Source organism: Symphalangus syndactylus, chromosome 7, assembly GCF_028878055.3.
Source record: "Symphalangus syndactylus isolate Jambi chromosome 7, NHGRI_mSymSyn1-v2.1_pri, whole genome shotgun sequence".
NCBI classification, from domain to species: domain Eukaryota; kingdom Metazoa; phylum Chordata; class Mammalia; order Primates; family Hylobatidae; genus Symphalangus; species Symphalangus syndactylus.
The window spans coordinates 83679351-83701866 of record NC_072429.2 but is presented as its reverse complement, the minus strand read 5'-3'; the positions used below and the strand labels follow the sequence as shown (position 1 = coordinate 83701866).

At 45.5% G+C, this 22516-nt stretch overlaps 1 protein-coding gene across 2 annotated transcripts in view; it reads right to left on the bottom strand.

The window, feature by feature from the left end:
• Positions 1-22516, bottom strand: part of E2F5 (E2F transcription factor 5) — a 52130-nt gene that overhangs the window by 1144 nt on the left and 28470 nt on the right. Inside the window, exons 2-7 of one of the 2 annotated variants that reach the window (XM_055286663.2) lie at positions 11338-11447; positions 10334-10495; positions 7712-7755; positions 6442-6506; positions 4254-4521; positions 1176-1223 (exon numbers count right to left, since the gene is read on the bottom strand). In XM_055286663.2, coding sequence (XP_055142638.1) covers positions 1176-1223; positions 4254-4521; positions 6442-6506; positions 7712-7755; positions 10334-10495; positions 11338-11447 — 697 coding nt within the window. The remainder of the gene's footprint in view (positions 1-1175; positions 1224-4253; positions 4522-6441; positions 6507-7711; positions 7756-10333; positions 10496-11337; positions 11448-22516) is intronic. The other variant, XM_055286664.2, reaches the window with a different exon arrangement.

Sequence of the window (22516 nt, the reverse complement as noted above, 5' to 3'; positions counted from 1 at the left end):
TTGTATTTTTTAATAGAGATGGGGTTTCACCATGTTAGCCAGGATGGTCTTGATCTCCTGACCTCGTGATTCACCTGCCTTGGCCTCCCAAAGTGCTGGGATTACAGGCATGAGCCACCGTGCCCGGCTTAGAAGTTAAATTTTGTATTGGTTGAACTTATCACTAAGGTAATATAACTAAAAGGCAGTAATGAGGCCAGGTGCAGTGGCTTATGCCTGTAATCCCAACACTTTGGGACGCTGAGGCAGGTGGATCACCTGAGGCCAGGAGTTCGAGACCAGCCTGGCCAACATGGTGAAACCCCGTCTCTACTAAAAATACAAAAAGTAGCCAGGTATGGTGGCAGGCGCCTGTCATCCCAGCTACTCAGGAGGCTGAGCCAGGAGAATCACTTGAACCTGGGAGGTGGAGGTTGCAGTGAGCTGAGATCGTGCCACCGCACTCCAGCCTGGATGACACTCCAGCCTGGATGACAGAGGGAGACTCTGCCTAGAAAAAAAAAAACACAACAGAACACTAATGAAAGTGTTTTGCCACTTTCCAAACAGAAGAATGAACTGGACTTACAAAGTTTGCTGATGTTCTCTGCTTCTACATATATGTTTAGTACCTCTCTAGTTACTATAACATTTGCTAACTTAACTGCTACCACTTCGTAGGTTTCTACTATATTTGTTAGGAACTAGGACTGATCCAAGAGAAGGAGAGAAATTATTAAAGTAATTAGCATATTGTAGCTAACTGATATTTAATAATTTTTCAGGTTAAATGACAACATGGTTAATACTAATTCAGTGACTTCACATTGGCAGCTTGAAATTGGCCCCGGTAGGGGTATTTACAAAAACAGGTGTTCAAATCACTTGCTGATTTACACAAGTTATTTTACTCTTCTTGGACCAGATCCTTCAGGAGTGGAAAAGGCTAACAGTTTATTTTCAATGAAGGTGAGAAGTATCCCCATATGGATTCCTTTCCCTCAAAATGCAAGCAGAGAAAGATAAATTCTGAAGGATGCCTATTACTTACTGTAAGTGTTAAGGGAGAATTTACATGAATCTTCAGAGTAAAGCAGGTAGCAAATATATGTTCATTTCTTTTAAATCATGTTTCACTTATAAATTCCACAAAAGCATTACTGATATATGAGTTAGTAAAATTTTAACCTACTTACCATCAGAAGACATTAACTCATCAATGATATCTCCACTAATAGATCCTGCTGGAAACAGTAATAAGGTTTTGTTACATTTCTGTTAACAGTAAAAGATACTTATGTTTAAACACAAGTAGTCACAGCAGCAGCTTGACTGACATGCACATTTATTTAAAGTACTAGTACTTTGTGGACAGGTTGTTTTCATGAGTACCTAGTCTGTGCCTGGCATTACTTTTAAACTTCCAAACTCAAGACGAAGACCAAAAGACTCATCTGCCAGGCGTGGTGGCTCATGCTTATAATTCTAGCACTTTGGGAGGCTGAGTGAGGCGGACGGATCGCTTGAGCTCAGGAGTTCAGACCAGCCTGGGCAACGTAGTGAAACCCGTCTTTACAACAAATACAAAAAAATTAGCCAGACACTGGTGGCACATGCCTATAGTCCAAACTACTTGGAAGACTGAGGTGGGAGGATCACTTGAGCCCAGGAGGTTGAGGCTGCAGTGAGCTGAGATCACGCCACTGCATTCCAGCCTGGCTGACAAAGTGAGACCCTGTCAAAAAACAAAAAAAACCTCATCATCGTTCTACCAAAACTGACTCAGTTTTAGTCAGTAGTTTCATAATTCTCCCAGTTATTCAACCTTAAAACTTCAACATCACTTTCCATTCCTCCTGTTATCTCCAGATCTCACACATCAAATGTTATTTTGCCTACAGTGTTTCTCAAATCTGTTCGTTAATTTCTCTTCCCGATCTCACTGTAATCACTGTTTTAGCCTTTTTATTATTTATTTTGAGACAGGATCTCGCTCTGTCACTCAGGCTGGAGTACATTAAGTGCTGTCGTGGCTCACTGCATCCTTGACCTCCCAGGCTTGCAATCCTCTCACTTTGGCCTCCCTCCCCAGTAGCTGGGACCACAGGCACGCGTCACAGTGCCTAGCTAATTTTTAATTTTTTTTTTTTTTTTTTAGAGATAGGGTCTCACTGTATTGCCCAGGTTGGTCTCAAATTCCTGGGCTCAAGCAATGTACCTGCCTCGGCCTCCCAAAGTGTTGGGATTACAGGCATGGGCCCCACCACACTTGACCCTTGTTTTAGCCCTAATGTTCTCTCAATTGCATAACTGCAAACATCTACAGTTTCCATCGCCTCTGAATTCTGCTTCCCAGGGCCAAAAGCATCTTTCCTAATCATATTACTCCTGTGTACACCATTATAGCTAATTATGCTATTTCCTTGGTCACAGACCTTCACTGGTTTATTGGATAAATGTCCTAACTACTCTGAAATTCAAGGCCTGCTCTAATGTGGCCCAAAATTACTTTCCTTAGTTAGGATTTCCAAATATGAAACCATAAAAACAGAATACTCACTTTTTAGAAACACTTTGTTGAAGCCAATGTGTTAATTGTGTCTAAGCTAACCCAGGTAAAACCCATGTAAAGCTTGCCTGCTTTATATCCTAATTAGATTGTAAGCTTTTTAAGGACTATATTTTCTTTCTTTCTTTCTTTTTTTTTTTTTTTTTTTTTGAGACGGAGTCTTGCTCTGTCGCCCAGGCTGGAGTGCAGTGGCGCAATCTCGGCTCACTGCAAGCTCCGCCTGCCGGGTTCACGCCATTCTCCTGCCTCAGCCTCTCCAAGTAGCTGGGACTACAGGCGCCCGCCACTACGCCCGGCTAATTTTTTGTATTTTTAGTAGAGACGGGATTTCACCGTGGTCTCGATCTCCTGACCTCGTGATCCGCCCGCCTCGGCCTCCCAAAGTGCTGGGATTACAAGCGTGAGCCACTGCGCCCGGCCTCTTTTTTTTTAAGATGGAGTCTTTACTCTGTCACCCAGACTGGAGTACAGTGGCGCGATCTTGGCTCACTGCAATCTCCAACTCCTGGGTTCAAGCAATTCTCCTGCCTCAGCTTTCCAAGTAGCTGGGACTACAGGTGTGTGCCGCCACGCCCAGCTAATTTTTGTATTTTTTAGTAGAGACAGGGCTTCATTATATGTTGGCCAGGCTGGTCTCGAACCCCTGACCTCAGGTAATCTGCCTGCCTTGGCTTCTGTAAGTGCTGGGATTACAGGTGTGAGCCACCGCGCCCAGCCAGGACTACATTTTCTATTGTGCATCCTAATGGCCTATAGCATAGACATATTTATAGGGGAAGGAAAGGAATAAATGTGGGCAAAAAGAAGCAAAAAATCATTCCACGTCCAGTTAGATCTTGTTAGCGTCACTTTTAACCTGTGAACTCCCATTTTAGCAATGAGACACATCCTAGAGGTAAAATAAACAATTTAGATTATATACAATGTAGTTTTAAATTATCTGCAATATGATATCTATTTTGGCACAATTCATTCATTCATTCATTCACTAGTCACTGAGAGATTGCCTACCATGCTCCCTTTATTTGGAATCAGTAAGGTACTGCCAAATTAAGAGTTGTGCGCTCTACTCCTGATACCCAGTATGAAACATTTTAGCTTTTTAAAATTTCATAAATGAAACAACTGAGGAAAGTAAGATTTCCCACATAATTGGAGTTGAGACCATTTATCACTTCTATAAAACTAAGCTTCCCAGATAAAAAGTATAACAAAAGAATATGGAGAAACAAGAGGCATAAGTCATATGGTCTGTACTTAAAGATAGTTGGAACATATTTTCTTAAAGGTAGTTGGAATGTATTTCACTAATTTATCCTAGACTTACTAAGAGAGATAAAAGAACCTTACCAAGTAAACTTCAGGTAAAAGCTGACATCCATATATGCCACAAATGGAAAATTCCACACCTGACCTTGTGATAGGTTGCAGTCAAGCCACAGTCAATACTTTGTTTCATGCAAAAATTAAAACTATTGTATAAAATTATCTTCAGGCTATGTGAATAAGGTGTGTATGAAACAAATGAATATTGCGTTTAGACTTGGGTCCTATCCCCAAGATATCTTATTATGTATATGCAAATTATCCAAAATGTCGAAAGTGCTTGGGACATTTCTGGTCACAAGCACTTTGGATAAGAGATAGCCAACCTGTTTTTATATTTCTCCCTCTCTAATTTACAAAAGAAAGGCTCTGAACTCACCTGAAGATATATCTGTAGCTGATGTCTGCTGCAGAGCCTGGCTTCTTTCAGAGACATGTTGCTCAGGCAGATTTTGAGTTGCCATGCTGGATTTCTGTGGAGTCACTGGAGTCAAGGACTGGGAGGAAGGCTGTGTGAGGTCATCAGGTGGGGGAACAGGAAAAACCACGGGCTTAGATGAACTCGACTCTTTATTTATAAGCAGCACATGGATAGGTCCTGAATGACTCTTTAGATTGATCTGGTATTTCTTTTGTCCATTTTGACCCTTTGAAGTTATTGGGTATAAACAAATGTATAATTACTAACATTTCTAGCTAACTTAAAACAGTAAAATAAGACAGGCAAAGCTATTACGGACTTACTAAATTCACATAACACAATAAAGTTATTAAGTCAAAACACAAAAGTAGAGACATAGAGAATGTAATTTTGAGGGCTCTAAACCACTAGTTTCTAAAACGTAAGCTTTTCACAAATACTGGTCATCAAAAACTCTCTGTTGTAGAATTCTGGCAACCATCCGTTGTTACCATGTGTACTATATAATAGCTCAGGGCCCAGCAGTGCTCCAGGTATTCTCCACATACAGGAACTTTATCTCCTGGAGTTGGCCACCACAGATGTGGTCAGTTCAACATGCTTCACAAATCAAACTCTTTTTTTTCCCATCTGCAAGCACAAAGACAACTAATTTCTCCTACAGAGAAATAAACATAACATTCTTCCAGCTGAAAAAAGTAATCTGTATCCCGAGGCGTCAGACTCCAGTAATACAAATGCCTAAATGTAAACTTTTTGAATAAGGGGGTGGGGGAAGGAGGTAGATAATATAGTAATCTTTTTCTACTCCCTTTTTTGGTTATTGCTTTCAAATTAATTTGTTTTTAAAAATCTGAATCTGAAAACGAAAATCATGAAACTCATTTCTAGAGTCAATAAATGTCTTTGACTTAATAAGCCAGACGATGTTTTGTAAAAGACCTAATTTAAAGGAATTGATTGTTGATACGTACATTGAACTTTTTCCTCAGTGGCAATTTTTATATTAGTTGTAGATGTGTTGTTGTTGTTGTTGTTTTGAGACAAGAGTTTCACTCTTGTTGCCCAGGCTGGAGTGCAATGGCGCGATTTCAGCTCACTGCAACCGCTGCCTCCCGGGTTGAAGCAATTCTCCTGCCTCAGCCTCCCAAGTAGCTGGGATTACAGGCGTGCACCACCATGCCTGGCTAATTTTGTATTTTTAGTAGAGATGGGGTTTCACCATGTTGGTCAGGCTGGTCTTAAACTCCTGACCTCGAGTGATCCACCTGCCTTGGCCTCCCAAAGTGCTGAGATTACAGGCATGAGCCACTGCACCTAGCCCAATGTGGTCATTTTAACTGATTTTTATAGATTATTGGCCATATCATTAGTCATTTCTTGACATCCTCTAACTTAAAAAATCCAAATTTAAAATAATCAAAATGTTAAATCATTTTAAATCATTTGGTTACTTGGGGATAGATATCTTAGGGATAGGACCCAAGTCTAAACACAATATTCATTTGTTTCATACACACCTTATTCACATAGCCTGAAGATAATTTTGTACAATAGTTTTAATTTTTGTATGAAACAAAAATCACTTGATAAAGCATTCTGATTACTTTTTTTTTTTTTGAGACGGAGTCTCGCTCTGTCGCCCAGGCTGGAGTGCAGTGGCGCAATCTCGGCTCACTGCAAGCTCCGCCTCCCGGGTTCACGCCATTCTCCTGCCTCAGCCTCTCCGAGTAGCTGGGACTACAGGCGCCCGCCACCACGCCCGGCTAATTTTTTGTATTTTTAGTAGAGACGGGGTTTCACCGTGGTCTCGATCTCCTGACCTCGTGATCCGCCCGCCTCGGCCTCCCAAAGTGCTGGGATTACAAGCGTGAGCCACCGCGCCCGGCCTCTGATTACTTTTTAAAAATTGACTTTATTTGAGCTAAGTGATATCAATAAATGACTAAGGATATAGCCAATAATCTTTAAAATCATTTATGATTCATTTAGTTCTATAATTTTACTAAGGAATTAAAGACATACAAATTCAGGTATCAATAGTTTCAGATAAAAACTTGACTAACAGTGTTTACACAATTAGCTCACATTCAGCTAAAGAAAGCAGATTCATTTTTCCCACTTATATAAAAGTTATCCTACATACCATTTCTGGAATGGGTACCTCCAGTTGTGTACCAGAAGGTGCCTGAATGGCCAAAAGTGTATCACCTGGTCAAAAATAAATATAAAAAGTTACATAAAATACTGTTGATCATGGAATACAGTGGCAAGAATGTGGGCTCTGGAATCAGAATGTTTGGTTCAATTCCAAACTAGGTGACCTTGAGCTTTGGTTTTCAATTCTATAAAATGGGGGACACACAACCTACTGCATAGATTTATTTTGAGGATTCAATAAGATAATACACGTATTAGTATTATACATGGGTTAGCTGTATGATTCTCATTAACAAATTCAGCTCAAGTTGATGTTGCTTTCACTAAGACTCCTGTAAAGTCTGAGATTCTTAAAACCATTTAGCCTCAAATAACACTGTTCATTGGACGGAGGATTCTGGAGATTAGGTATGAGACAGTGAAATGTTGAGCTTAAATGATTTTATTATTTTTGAAGCCAAATTCTACAACAAATCTCTGTTGAGTTGCAGATTAACAGAAGTCTCAGCAAACTTCCTTAAAAAACTCAGGAAATACAGTGGTAAAATAGAATAGGCCCATACGTATTTCCAACATAGTCTTACATAGAAAGTCAGATTCCGCTTGACGAGGTACTTCGCAGAATCTTTTTAAATAGGTGGATAATACACATAAATTTAAATATGCACAATTTCATTTTACTTGTGCTGTAATTTTGGGAACACACGTCCCCCCATTTTAGTTATATTAATAACTATAATTATTAACATGATATTGTTATTTTAAGGAGAAAACACAGGGGCAGCAAATTGCATAGGAATAGGTTTCCTGGTTATAAGATGGATTCACCTAATTCTTTCCTCATGGTTTCTTTGGGTTTCGTTTGAGACCAGCATACTTGCTGCATGTAGTTTCGTAAACAGTGCTGATGAAAACCATGTTCTAGTTCAAGTTTGGTCACTAACTCTGTGACTGTGTGACAATGAAAGTTGCTTAATCCCGCTCTGATTTAGCTTGCCCTCTGTCCCTGTCCCCTTCCCCTCCCACACACAGTTGATCCCTACCAGTGGAGCTAATGAACTGAATGCTGTGAGAAGCAGCTATTCTCATGAAAACAGAAACAAAAGCAGCCTATCAATACATGGCATGGTGGAGTGAGACACAATGTCCACAACTTCTCAAAATAATGACAGGATGAGGACACGGAATTCTGAATCACTCTCCACTAAATAGGCTGATGAGAGGAAGAATGCAAGGAAAAGTCTAATGGTACTTACCATTAAAGCAATTACAGATGTCTTCATGAGTTACATAGGAAAATGTACTGTCATAGGAGTTAAGGAACATTTATATCAAGCTGTAGGCATTTAAATTAAGGTAATACATCTGAAGGTCAAACTAACTAAATGACCATATGCACAAAGGGACTGCCACACATGGACGGATAAAAAAAGAAGTCTAGTCTAGAAAGGTAAAGACAATCAAAGGAGTTCCCATCCTTTGCTCTTAGAAGCAGCCATTCTGATTTTTGTGACATTTGAGGACCTTTAGGAGAGAGATGGAAAGCAGTGCACATTCTTCATGGAGGCAAAGGTTTCTGGGGGAAGGGAATGGATGGGGAAAAGGAGGCCATCAGCAACCATATCAGCTTCCACATCAGGAATTTTCTGTGATCGTTGTTTTTTGTTCTTGTATTAAATGGTCAGGTATGGCCACAAGAGGACACAGAGGAAAAGAAAGGCTCAGAAAAACAAAGTATTATACTCATAGGTCCCAGTGATGGGAGGCAAGGCAGGCTACTCAGGGCCACGTGGTTAAGACACCAAGGTGGTCAGGAGGCAGAAGTCAGGAGCAAGGGGAAAGCATTAGCCCAGAACTTTTATTGGGGTTTCCTTGGGAAAAGAAATGCAGGGTGGCCGGGCATGGTGGCTCACGCCACCCAGCACTTTGGGAGGCCGAGGCAGGTGGATCACTTGAGGTCAGGAGTTCAAGACCAGCCTGACCATATGCACAGAGGGGCTGCCACACATGGACAGATAAAAAAAGAAGTCTAGTCTAGAAATGGTGAAACCTGTCTCTACTGAAATACAAAACTTAGCAGGGCATGGTGGCGAGTGCCTGTAATCACAGCTACTCCGGAGGCTGAGGCAGGAGAATTGCTTAAACCCGGGGGGTGGACGTTGCTATGAGCCAAGATCGCGTCACTGCACTCCAGCCTGGGCAACAGAGCGACTCCATCTCAGGAAAAAAAAAAATGCAGGGCGGGGAGAACACTACAATTAGCTAGTTTGGATAATTTTGTTTTGTTTTGTTTTGAGACGGAGTTTGCTCTATCGCCCAAGCTGAAGTGCAGCAGTGTGATCTTGGCTCACTGCAGCCTCTGCCTCCTGGGTTCAAGCAATTCTCCTATGGCCTCCCTGGTAGCTGGGATTACAGATGCACGTTGCCATGCCCAGCTAGTTTTTGTACTTTTAGTAGGGACAGGGTTTCACCCTGTTAGCCAGGCTGGTCTCGAACTCCTGACCTCAGGTGATCCGCCAACCTTGGCTTCCCAAAGTGCTGGGATTACAGGCATGAGCCACTGCATTTGGCCTAGTTTGGATAATTTTGGTGGGCTCTAAGCTATGCAGGTAGTCCCCTAGTTGTCTGGTACCAGGCCCTGGGATGATTAAGGCAGAGGAATATTGCCACCTGGGGTGTATGGACTGGAGAGAGGAGGTCTGGACTTGGACTAGTTAGTTTATATGTCAAAGGGATGCTCCTGGCTGAGCCCATGCTGTTTCTAAGAAGTGGCTAGTCCCAGGATGGGCAGTCTCTCCTCAGCCAGAAAGGTTTATTGAGATGTCAAAATACCATAATATACAGAAAATTGTATATATATCACACATAACCACGGCTGAGGCAATGGGAATGGCCAGCATCTTGTAAAGCAGGGCAGTGAAGTCCAAGATAAAATAGATGAATGGCTTTTGAATTTCAGAGCTCCACAGAACACAGCTTGAAAACTCCCATTGTTCTCAAACTGTTAAGGAGCTCTGATCCATAGAAAGGAAATAACAAATGAGATCATGGACTTGTTCGCCGAATACATGAAAACGTGAAAAGTAAATTATATTGTATACATTAGTCAAAATGTCATGAGGTGCTACGAAGTAAAATGTGGTTAGTTTCTTTAAGAGTACAGGTAAGTTCATAAACTAAGAGAATCACAGATATCTAAGAGAAGACAGTGGTTTGTAAGAAACACATGGATATGTGTTTATATATATATATGATAATGTTTTTATATATTATATGAAAATATATATTATATATATATTATATGATGTTATATGTATTATATATAATAACGTTTTTCCCCCAATATATATTGGTGATAGGCACATGCGACTTAGACCCCTGTTCTCCAGTAGGAACTATTTTGGGGTTCATATTAGGCAGAAAGTATCAAGGATTGATTGTGGACACATGATATCTCATCTTTAAATGAAAAATTTTCAAAACTTTGAGAGCTGCTGAATTTTATACTTCAGAACACTGAACATAATTATTTAAAAATACAAATGTACTTAACAATGGCTTCTAATATTCACAGATTTCCTAAGCACACTGGCTAGCATACTGCATTCTATCAATAGGTAGACCAAAAGTCGGCTAATCTCTTTTTCCCCCTCAGTGCAACACAGGAATAACGCTAATGGATCCGTACTATATAACTTAAAAAGGTAACATTTAGAAAATATTAGTATATATTATAAGAATATAATAAAATTAAAATGTTATATTTACTTATAAAACTTAACTGTCTAAAAACAAAGTGAATGATCTTCAGACTGAAATAATTTATACATACATATTCCAAAGCTATACGTATATGCATAACTTATTTAAAAGGATATCTATTATTAATGGAATCGTCCATCACATTTTTGATGCTTTGCTGTAGCCACAACTTCTGCTGATCAAGTTCTCTTTCCTTCAGTTCTAGATCTTCAATTTCAGCTTTAAGATATCTTAATCTATCTATGACTTCTTTAGTATTACAGCCAGCACCTACACCTCTTAAAAACATATGAGAATTAATATCCTCAGTATCAGATTTAGGTTAATATCACTTAATTTTTACTGTAATAAAACTGACTTATTTAGTAACATATTCAAGACAGAAGTCTTTACACTCTTAAAATCAAGCACTAAAATCCTTAAAAATTTTAAACATCATACCTCTTGCTTAGAAAATTTATTGACAAGAACAACCAAATTACAAAAATTCTCAATCTTCCCTACAGTGTTTTTTTGTCATCTGGAAGGCCAGACTGGTTGGTGACTGGGTACCATAACAGTGTGCTCAGCAGTCACACCTAGCAGTCTCAGGATGTGACTGAGGTGCTGGTAAAATAAATTACAACTTTTTAATGTTTTGGTGGAATTTTGGCTAAAACAAAACAAAACAAAAACTATGGTCAAAGGGGACACATTAGAAGAACAGAAATTGTTACATTCAAACGTATAACCAGGCCACAATTAATGACAACATGCATTTCAATCAATTACTATTTACAAAGTACAAATTCCTGTGAAAGTTAAGTTCTTGCTCTCAAGGATGGGTAAAGAGTTAGGAAGAGATTAATAGAGGACAGTATGCAATGTGTGCCAAATGAGTAATAGCTTGAGGGAGAAAGTAAGATTTGAACTTTAAGAGTGAAAACTCAACATCCAAGAGAGCAAGGGAACACCCAACACAGGAGTGACAAGGAGGCCCAGAGAGGTGTGCTCAGGAAAAGCTGAGGGGCCTGGCTGAAATAGAGGATTTGGGAGAGAGAAACATTGGGAAGGTCAAATTTTACAGAGCATTGAGAAGAAAAATAAAGGTTTCAGAAGAGGGTGCTGGTTTGTAACTTACTTCCACTGGATACTGTTTTTTGACTTTTTTTCAATCAAGTCAATTCCCTCTAGGACATTGGTGATATCATAAATTCTCCTTTTTTGCCTCACAGCCAAAGTATCAGCAGCCTGTTTAGCAAAGACAACGAGAACAGTGAAGTAAAGGGCAAGTCATATTTTAAAGCCAAAAAGGGCTGATTACTGAGTCCACAGCAAGGCCAGTCTCGAATGTGACCCAGTCAGTTGCTTGGGGACAATAGCTGAGCATGTTCAAAGCATCTCGCAAACACTGCGAATACCAAAGACATTACTCCATTTAAAAGCTAGCAGGTGTTGGAACAGAAAAAGAAATTCAGGTCATGACACAAAGCCTGCAAAAATAAAAGAACACAATAAGAATACTTTGTGTCACCTTATGAACTAATCCTGAGGAGGAGCTACTAATTGCCTATCCATGTCACCTCCTATCTTATTTCTCTGTTCATAAATGGTCTCATCTAAAGATGCATTACTTATTTTTTAAAATTTTAAAGAATTACATCTCAGCAATTTATGTTGGTAATTAAGACACTTGGAAATTCTGAACTATACGCACACTTCTAATACCTTGAAATAAATATCTACATTTTTAAACTCATAATGAAAACAGAGGAATGAATCATGCCGTCCTAACACAAAGCAAGAAATCAGAATCAATAGCTCAAGATTGCACTAGCAACTATTATACAAAAACTTGGTAGTTGCATTCACATTAGATAAGATCAACCAAAACAATATATGCTATCATGTTATGAATTCAATAACACTGAACAATTCCTCCGATTAGTTCCAATTCACTTTTTTGATGTTTGTTCCCAAAAGAACAAAGAGAACCTCAAAGAAGCTTTCAGAGTGGATTAGACAATAGCCTATTTTGAATGTGGAGCCACATTTTAAGATTCATGGTAGTTACAAATATTTGTGTCTCTACTGACAATTTTCAGCACATTATCTAAAATACCTAAATGAACAGGATTTAGCTTCGCATAATTGCTAACAGCTCTCCCAGCTTGGCATAATTGCTAACAGCCCTCCCAGAGAGCATCACTACTTTCTTGATTCTGTAAAAACCTAACTCAGCACAGTGTTTGTAATCTGGACCTGCCTTCCCCCTGGAGAAGGTGCCACCGACAGCTATACTCACTGTACAGGCATTTGGGATCTTAAGAGAAATGTCAGTTCTCTCAGACCCATTTTTTTGTATGTGCCACCAAAACCCCCAGGTTACTACTGTTCCATCATTCAGGTCTTCCTCAGGAAGGGGATTCATGCCTCAGTGGACCAGGAGAATAAGCAGGATGTGGCAGAAGAAGGAAAAGCAGGAGAGTGGGGCTCTTTGTTCTCCAACTCTAACTTGGCACTGTCCCTTCTAGAGAACCAGAAAATTAACAGCAGGACTAGCCATGGTTTGTTTCATTGATACCTTCTTCCCTTGTACTTAGCAATTCCCTTCTTGTTTTATCTACCTTCATAGAATTTTTACTCTTGACTTCGAAGCTGTTTTTATGAAGAGTAATACACGACTGCAAAGTTAACGGTACAAATCTGAAGCTGAGGTTTCATTTCTCACTTTCCTGTCTCTAGAGAACTCCAAGCCATGGCTCTGTGTTATTAGTATCTATGTACTCACACACAAAAGCATTCACAGCCATAGCAACAGCACACTGGTTTTGGTATCAGAACATGTTTGTATGAACCAGACCACAAGATCTAGCTTAGGTCATTAGGCAAAGTGCCATGAGATTTAATTTTTAGCTTAAAGTTTTAAAAAGGTGTCTTGTTTATCATTTATATTTAATACTGCTTAACAATCACAACATTTAACCCCTAGTTTCTAAAACTAAACATTATTTCTCAAATACTTTACTATTTAAGTATGTAAACATATAAACGGCTAACATGTACAGATCATATGTAAAAGAATCTCCAGGAGGCTTTTATTTTAGAAAGTCCCATCATTCTTTTTTTTTTTTGAGACAGAGTCTCCCTCTCTTGCCCAAGCTAGAGTGCAGTGGTGTGATCTTGGCTCACTGCAACCTCCACCACCCGGATTCTAGCGATTTTCCTGCCTCAGCCTCCCAAGTAGCTGGGACTACAGGTGTGTACCACCATGCCTGGCTAATTTTTGTATTTTTAGTAGAGACGGGGTTTCACCATGTTGGCCAGGCTGGTCTCGAGCTCCTGACCCCCACCTCGACCTCCCAAAGTGCTGAGATTACAGGCGTGAGCCATGGCACCCAGCCAGTCCCATCATTCTTAAGTTCTGAAGCTAAACACACTGAGATCCAATCCTAGGGCTGCCACTTCCTATCTTCAGCTGGCCTCACCGTAAGCTCACTAAGCCTCATTTCCTTTTTCATAAAATGGTATAACATATACTGAAAGGAGTATTGTGGGAATTAAACTGGATAATCTTAGCACAATGTCTACTGCATAGTGATTACTTAAATGTTGGCTAGTCAGCCTCATCATCAAATACAGGCTGAAACGGATGGTGGGTAAGACTGTGTTTAAGATTGGTTAAAGTTTGTGTGTATACAGACTTACCTTGTTTTATATAGTGTTTGAAAAAAGTTGTGTGTGAATTCTTTAAAAACTAATTTGGGGCTTTAATACCTAACAGAATCGTACCATGAATCTCCACCACCGCCACCACCACTATCACCACTACCTTCCTCCATTCATTTTTTTTTTTTTTTTTTTTTAATCTTTATTAATTTTTTTTGTATACAAAAACAATAAACATTTTCTAAAAATACATACAAACAAAGAGATGCGTATCAAACATACTAGGAAGGTTGCACATGGGAAGTCGGGGAATAGAAATGGGGGTGGGAGTTAAAATAAATGAGAGAGGGACTTTATATGGATCAGTGATAATAACTCAATCCTCTATTTGACAAAGAAGAGGGAGAAGGAAGAGGAAGAAAAAGAAAGTGGGATAAAGGATCAGAAAGGGAGGAAAATAGAAAAAATTAGAGTATGACTCCAGGGTAGACCTGTTTTGATGTCATTGAGTTGGTTGGTTGGTTTGTCTGTTGTATTCTTCATGTTTCGCCAAGTTGGCCAGACTGGTCTCGAACTCCTAGCCCGAAGTGATCAACCAGCCTCGCCCCCCAGAGTGCCGGGACCACAGGCGTGAGCCACCACGTCCAGCCCCCACATTGCTTCTGGCCTCCGTGGTAGACCTCCCAGACGGAGCGGCCAGGCAGAGGAGCTCCTCACTTCTACCCAGACACGGGGCGGCCGGGCAGAGGGGCTCCTCACTTCCCAGACGGGGCGGCCAGGCAGAGACGCTCCTCACTTCTTCCCAGACGATAGGTGGCCGGGCAGAGGCGCTCCTCACTTCCCAGACGATGGGTGGTCGGGCAGAGGCGCTCCCCACTTCCCAGACGATGGGTGGCCGGGCAGAGGCGCTCCTCACTTCCCAGACGATGGGCGGCCGGGCAGAGGCGCTCCTCACTTCCCAGATGGGGCAGCCGGGCAGAGGCGCTCCTCACTTTCCAGACGATGGGTGGCCGGGCAGAGGCGCTCCTCACCTCCCAGACGATGGGTGGCCAGGCAGAGGCGCTCCTCACCTCCCAGACGATGGGTGGCCGGGCAGAGGCGCTCCTCACCTCCCAGATGGGGCGGCCGGGCAGAGGCGCTCCTCACTTCTTCCCGGACGGGGCGCCCGGGCAGAGGCGCTCCTCACTTCCCAGACGGGGCGGCCGGGCAGAGGCGCTCCTCACTTCCCAGACGGTGGGTGGCCGGGCAGAGGCGCTCCTCACTTCCCAGATGATGGGTGGCCGGGCAGAGGCGCTCCTCACTTCCCAGACGGGGCGGCCGGGCAGAGGCGCTCCTCACTTCTTCCCGGACGGGGCGGCCGGGCAGAGGCGCTCCTCACTTCTTCCCGGATGGGGCGGCCGGGCAGAGGCGCTCCTCACTTCTTCCCGGACGGGGCGGCCGGGCAGAGGCGCTCCTCACTTCCTCCCGGACGGGGCGGCCGGGCAGAGGCGCTCCTCACCTCCCAGACGATGGGAGGCCAGGCAGAGGCGCTCCTCACTTCCCAGACGATGGGTGGCCGGGCAGAGGCGCTCCTCACTTCCCAGACGATGGGTGGCCGGGCAGAGGCGCTCCTCACTTCCCAGACGGGGCGGCCGGGCAGAGGCGCTCCTCACTTCCCAGACGGTGGGTGGCCGGGCAGAGGCGCTCCTCACTTCCCAGACGGGGCGGCCGGGCAGAGGCGCTCCTCACTTCCCAGACAGTGGGTGGCCGGGCAGAGGCGCTCCTCACTTCCCAGACGGTGGGTGGCCGGGCAGAGGCGCTCCTCACTTCCCAGATGGTGGGTGGCCGGGCAGAGGCGCTCCTCACTTCCCAGACGGGGCAGCCGGGCAGAGGCGCTCCTCACTTCCCAGACGGTGGGTGACCGGGCAGAGGCACTCCTCACTTCCCAGACGGGGCGGCCGGGCAGAGGTGCTCCTCACTTCTTCCCGGAAGGGGCGGCCGGGCAGAGGCGCTCCTCACTTCTTCCCGGACGGGGCGCCCGGGCAGAGGCGCTCCTCATTTCTTCCCAGACGGGGCGGCCGGGCAGAGGCGCTCCTCACTTCCCAGACGGGGTGGCCGGGCAGAGGCGCTCCTCACTTCTTCCCGGACGGGGCGGCCGGGCAGAGGCGCTCCTCACTTCTTCCCAGACGGGGCGGCCGGGCAGAGGCGCTCCTCACTTCTTCCCGGACGGGGTGGCCGGGCAGAGGCGCTCCTCACTTCCCAGACGGGGCGGCCGGGCAGAGGCGCTCCTCACCTCCCAGACGGTGGGTGGCCGGGCAGAGGCGCTCCTCACTTCCCAGACGGGGTGGCCGGGCAGAGGCGCTCCTCACTTCCCAGACAGGGTGGCCGGGCAGAGGCGCTCCTCACTTCCCAGACGATGGGTGGCCGGGCAGAAGCGCTCCTCACTTCCCAGACGATGGGTGGCCGGGCAGAGGCGCTCCTCACTTCCCAGACGGTGGGTGGCCGGGCAGAGGCGCTCCTCACTTCCCAGATGATGGGTGGCCGGGCAGAGGCGCTCCTCACTTCCCAGACGGGGTGGCCGGGCAGAGGCGCTCCTCACTTCCCAGACAGGGTGGCCGGGCAGAGGCGCTCCTCACTTCCCAGACGATGGGTGGCCGGGCAGAAGCGCTCCTCACTTCCCAGACGGTGGGTGGCCGGGCAGAGGCGCTCCTCACTTCCCAGACGGTGGGTGGCCGGGCAGAGGCGCTCCTCACTTCCCAGACGGTGGGTGGCCGGGCAGAGGCGCTCCTCACTTCCCAGATGATGGGTGGCCGGGCAGAGGCGCTCCTCACTTCCCAGACGGGGCGGCCGGGCAGAGGCGCTCCTCACTTCCCAGACGGTGGGTGGCCGGGCAGAGGCGCTCCTCACTTCCCAGACGGGGCAGCCGGGCAGAGGCGCTCCTCACTTCTTCCCGGAAGGGGCGGCCGGGCAGAGGCGCTCCTCATTTCTTCCCAGACGGGGCGGCCGGGCAGAGGCGCTCCTCACTTCCCAGACGGGGTGGCCGGGCAGAGGCGCTCCTCACTTCTTCCCGGACGGGGCGGCCGGGCAGAGGCGCTCCTCACTTCTTCCCGGACAGGGCGGCCGGGCAGAGGCGCCCCTCACTTCTTCCCAGACGGTGGGTGGCCGGGCAGAGGCGCTCCTCACTTCCCAGACGGGGCGGCCGGGCAGAGGCGCTCCTCACTTCCCAGACGGTGGGTGGCCGGGCAGAGGCGCTCCTCACTTCCCAGACGGGGTGGCCGGGCAGAGGCGCTCCTCACTTCCCAGACAGGGTGGCCGGGCAGAGGCGCTCCTCACTTCCCAGACGATGGGTGGCCGGGCAGAGGCGCTCCTCACTTCCCAGACGATGGGTGGCCGGGCAGAGGCGCTCCTCACTTCCCAGACGGTGGGTGGCCGGGCAGAGGCGCTCCTCACTTCCCAGATGATGGGTGGCCGGGCAGAGGCGCTCCTCACTTCCCAGACGGGGTGGCCGGGCAGAGGCGCTCCTCACTTCTTCCCGGACGGGGCGGCCGGGCAGAGGCGCTCCTCACTTCTTCCCGGACGGGGTGGCCGGGCAGAGGCGCTCCTCACTTCTTCCCGGACGGGGTGGCCGGGCAGAGGCGCTCCTCACTTCCCAGACGGGGCGGCCGGGCAGAGGCGCTCCTCACTTCCCAGACGGTGGGTGGCCGGGCAGAGGCGCTCCTCACTTCCCAGACGATGGGTGGCCGGGCAGAGGCGCTGCTCACTTCTTCCCGGATGGAGCGGCCGGGCAGAGGCGCTCCTCACTTCTTCCCGGATGGGGCGTCCGGGCAGAGGCGCTCCGCATCTCTTCCCGGACGGGGCGGCCGGGCAGAGGCGCTCCTCACTTCCTCCCGGACGGGGCGGCCGGGCAGAGGCGCTCCTCACCTCCCAGACGATGGGTGGCCGGGCAGAGGCGCTCCTCACTTCCCAGACGATGGGTGGCCGGGCAGAGGTGCTCCTCACTTCCCAGACGGGGTGGCCGGGCAGAGGCGCTCCTCACTTCCCAGACAGGGTGGCCGGGCAGAGGCGCTCCTCACTTCCCAGACGATGGGTGGCCGGGCAGAAGTGCTCCTCACTTCCCAGACGATGGGTGGCCGGGCAGAGGCGCTCCTCACTTCCCAGACGGTGGGTGGCCGGGCAGAGGCGCTCCTCACTTCCCAGACGGTGGGTGGCCGGGCAGAGGCGCTCCTCACTTCCCAGACGGGGCGGCTGGGCAGAGGCGCTCCTCACTTCCCAGACGGTGGGTGGCCGGGCAGAGGCGCTCCTCACTTCCCAGACGGTGGGTGGCCGGGCAGAGGCGCTCCTCACTTCCCAGACGGGGCGGCCAGGCAGAGGTGCTCCTCACCTCCCAGACGGGGCGGCCGGGCAGAGGCGCTCCCCACCTTCCAGATGGGGCGGTGGCCGGGCAGGGGCTGCAATCCCAGCACCCTGGCAGGCCAAGGCAGGCGGCCGGGGGGTAGAGGCTGCCGCGAGGCCAGACCACGCCACCGCACTCCAGCCCGGGCAACACCAAGCACTGGGTGAGCAAGACTCCGTCTGTAGTCCCAGTACCTCGGGAGGCTGAGGCGGGCAGAGCACTCGGCGTGAGGAGCTGGCGACCAGCGTGGCCAAGATGGCGAACGCGTGCCTGCATCCAAAGGAGAAAAGGCAGGCAGCGGTGGCGCGCCCCGGCAGTCCCAGGCAGTCTGTGGCGCGGGCAGCAGCAAGCCGAGTAGATTGTAGCCTGGGCCAGAGAGGGAAAGAAAGAAAGAAAGAAAGAGAGAAAGAGAGAAAGAAAGAAAGAAAGAAAGAAAGAAAGAAAGAAAGAAAGAAAGGAAGGAAGGAAGGAAGGAAGGAAGGAAGGAAGGAAGGAAGGAAGGAAGGAAGGAAGGAAGGAAGGAAGGAAGGAAGGAAGGAAAGAAAAAGAAAGAAAGAAAGAAAGAAAGACTATTTATTTATTTATTTATTTTTTTTTTTTGAGACAGAGTCTCACTGTTGCCCAGGCTGGAGTGCAGTGGCGCGATCTCGGCTCACTGCAGGCTCCGCCCCCCGGGGTTCACGCCATTCTCCTGCCTCAGCCTCCCGAGTAGCTGGGACTACAGGCGCCCGCCATCTCGCCCGGCTAATTTCTTGTATTTTTAGTAGAGACGGGGTTTCACCGTGTTAGCCAGGATGGTCTCGATCTCCTGACCTCATGATCCGCCCGCCTCGGCCTCCCTAAGTCCTTCCTCCATTCATTTAACACCAAAATGTTCCAGGCTTGGTTCTGGGTCTTAAAGATACAGATGTGACAGAACAAAGACCCTGCCCTCAAAGAAGAGAGGGAAGTTAATAATATACAAATACTTATGTTTGCAGAGAATGCAGGCAAGAAGAAGGTGCTATATCAAATAGGATTTTCAGGGAAAGAGCTCTCTGACAAGGTGACATTTGAACATTTGAATGGATTAGGAGACGCCTGTGAATGTTTGGTGGTAGAGCATTCTGGGCAGAGGAAGCAGCAAGCACGAAGGCTCTGAAGTGTGAGGGGTGCTTAGCTTCTTCAAGGAGAGGCAGGCAGGCCAGTGTGGCAGAATGAGAGGGAAAATGGAAAAAGGAGATAAAGACAGGAAAGGAGACCAACAAGAAGGCGATGGCAATAATCCATGCAGGAGATGGTAGTGGCTTGGATGGAGGGGTAGCTATGAAGATGGTGAAAAATGGTAAGATTCTGGATATATTTTGAAGGTATGGCAAGCAGCAGGTCCTAGAGAGGAATCAGAAATGACTTCAGTTTTTGATAAGAGCAATTACAGATAAGGTATACTACAGAAGGAACCAGTTTGGGGCACTGGAAATAAAGAAACTGGCCTTGGACCTTCTGATATCCACAGGGAGAAATCAAGACCACTGGACATGAGAGTGTGTGACTTAGGGGAGAGATCCAAGCTAGAGATATAAATTCAGTAGTCTTCAGCGAATAGACATTTTATACCACAAGATGGAATCCACTAGTTTGACATAGGAGGTGAGCATATAAGGGAAGGTTAAGAACCAACTCTGGGGCAGTTTAAGGTCCAGGAAATGAGGGAGCAACCTGCCACTGAAGTCAGAAAAAAATCAGAAAGTGTGGGGTCTTGGAATCCAAGGGAAGAGAGTGTAAGAAAGTGTGACCATATCAAGTACTGCTGTCAGAGCAAGTTAGTGAGAACTGATCAGTGATTTGCCTTTGGAAAGATCATGGGTGACTTTGATCAGAGCTGTTTTGGCAGAGAGGTGGGGCTGAAAGTCTTAATGGAGAAATTTCAAGAAAGAATGGAAAGAAAGCTAGAGTAGACAACTCTTGAAGAGTTCTGCTGCAAAGAGGTAAGGAGAAATGGGGCAATATTTTTAGGGAACTGTGGGGTCTCCAGGAAGTTTTTTTTCCTTTTAATGATGGGAGCTATTTCAACATGTGAGTATGATGATAGGAACGATCTGGTAAAGAAGAAAGAGGAATCATTAACAATGCAGAAGAGAGAAGGGACGACTGCTAGCGATGGCCATAAGTAGGCAAGGCAGGGTGTGAATTCAGTAAGTGAGGATCGTCCTTAGATAATAACAGGGCATATTAATAACTGAAGTCCAGCAGAGTACCTGGGTACAGATATAGGTACATTAGTAGACCAGGTAGGGAGAAAGGTTAGACATTTCCTTCTGGTTCATTTTTATTCTCTTATCAGCACTGGGATGGGGGAGAAAGGACAGGAGCTATTAATGGTTGAGAGGAGAGGAGAAAGTACAAAATACTCATATAAAAAGCAAGACAATAGGTAGCATGGAAGGAATGCTGGACAGCACTACTGGCCCCTTTGTAGTTGGTGATCATGAATTTCAAGTGAGACCTATCAGCATTATTTTGCATTTTCCTCCAGCCCTGGACAGTTGCCTGGGTACAGACAAGGGGTAGGTGGAAAGCAAAGCAAGTCACCATTCCCAACCCATGCTTGCCACTGTAACTGTTGAATAAGTATATGCATTTCTTAATCACATTTACTTTAAAAGGCTACATTTACTCTCATAGGATTTTACCTATACAGCCATAAAGGAAGCATCTAATTGTATCACATTAACTCAGTTTACAGAAAAAAAAACAAAAATATTCCTCTGAAAGAATTAGATCTCCCCTCCGAATATTAAATCCTGATCTAAAAATATGACAACCAAAGGTGGACAAAGCAATGTCTATAGGTGGAACAAAATTAAAGTTTGCAATGCTTCTAAGAGGTGCTCAAGACAAATGAACCAGGAAAGCTGAGATAGGTAGTCCATAAGTGCTAAAAATGGCTTTAATAATCATGAGGCCACATCCCTTCATTTGAACAAATGAGTCCACTAAGACCCGGTGTTAACTCTGGATAGGGAGAGACATTATGTGGTAGCTTTATTTGAGTTAGGATTAGCTGAGGCTCATTGGCTCAGGGTTGTTCTTCTGATGGACCATGATGTTGTATTAAAAAGGCTAATATCAAAACAATAATAGGAAACATCCTGTCTTTCAGGTTCTTCACCTGCAAAGCGGGGTACTTTACTTGCTGTCTTCCAGAATCACAAAAGTCAATACATGTGCACTCAATAGTTTAGCTACTGTGATTCAGAAACGAACACTACGGTGAAGCAGGCCAGAATCCCAAAATAAAAAATGTACAACAGAAGTACTATATAAAACCAATCAGTTCCACTTGAAAATAAGATGGGAAGGACCCCAACTGATGGTCCAAAATTGCCTATGGAGTATTTTAATGAGAATTAAAATAAAAACTGAAAGAACTTGCTTTCAACTGAGCCACATAGTACTTTATGTTGATCTATTTCATGATGAGGTTTGGACTAATTATTAGCTAATTTTAAACACTGTTAAAGATAACTTATATCTTTAGATGTTAATGCAGAATGTTTTATTTCAATCCACAATTAAGAGGATTCTTACTTTTATAAGCCAGTAACAGGATAATTCTGTAATAGAATCTTACAGAGACATTATCTAATTTAATGCTCATGGCAGCTTTAGTGTTCTCCCTGTTATATTGGAAAGAGATTCACAAAGCTAATGAATGATCAAGGTGGAATTTAGCATTAACTGCATATTCATAAATACATTTGTGGTAAAACATTTTCAAATGGACTTATATAATTTCAAATGACTTTAAATAAATTTGGTGCACAGCCAAAAGTTTCCAAGTTATATAACTGCATTGAAGAAGCAATTCAAATAACAATGGTCTACAGGAAATTTCATATAAAGTGTATAAAATGGCCTGAAAAAACAGAAAGATCTTAATTTCCACTTATTATTGAAAAATAATAAACAGCAACAAAAAATTGCATACATGTCCAAAGCTCTGGGATTGTGACCAACACTTTATATATAGAATGAGGTTTAAAAAATGAAATAGTACCTAAAGTAGACAAAATGTTATAAGAGATAGAAAAATGAGAGATTACTTAAGGTGGGAGGAAATAGTTCCTGGAGGAGGCCACTATGTGTTTTCAATGGGTCTGTAGGGGCTACCAAATCAATAAGGAAATTAAATGTAAAAGAATAAATAACTTACTTTAAAGACGCAAAGCGCTCCCTCCAGAAGCCACATGTTTCAATTCCCAGTCACTACTCTACCACAAGGAAATCTCTCCTTAAA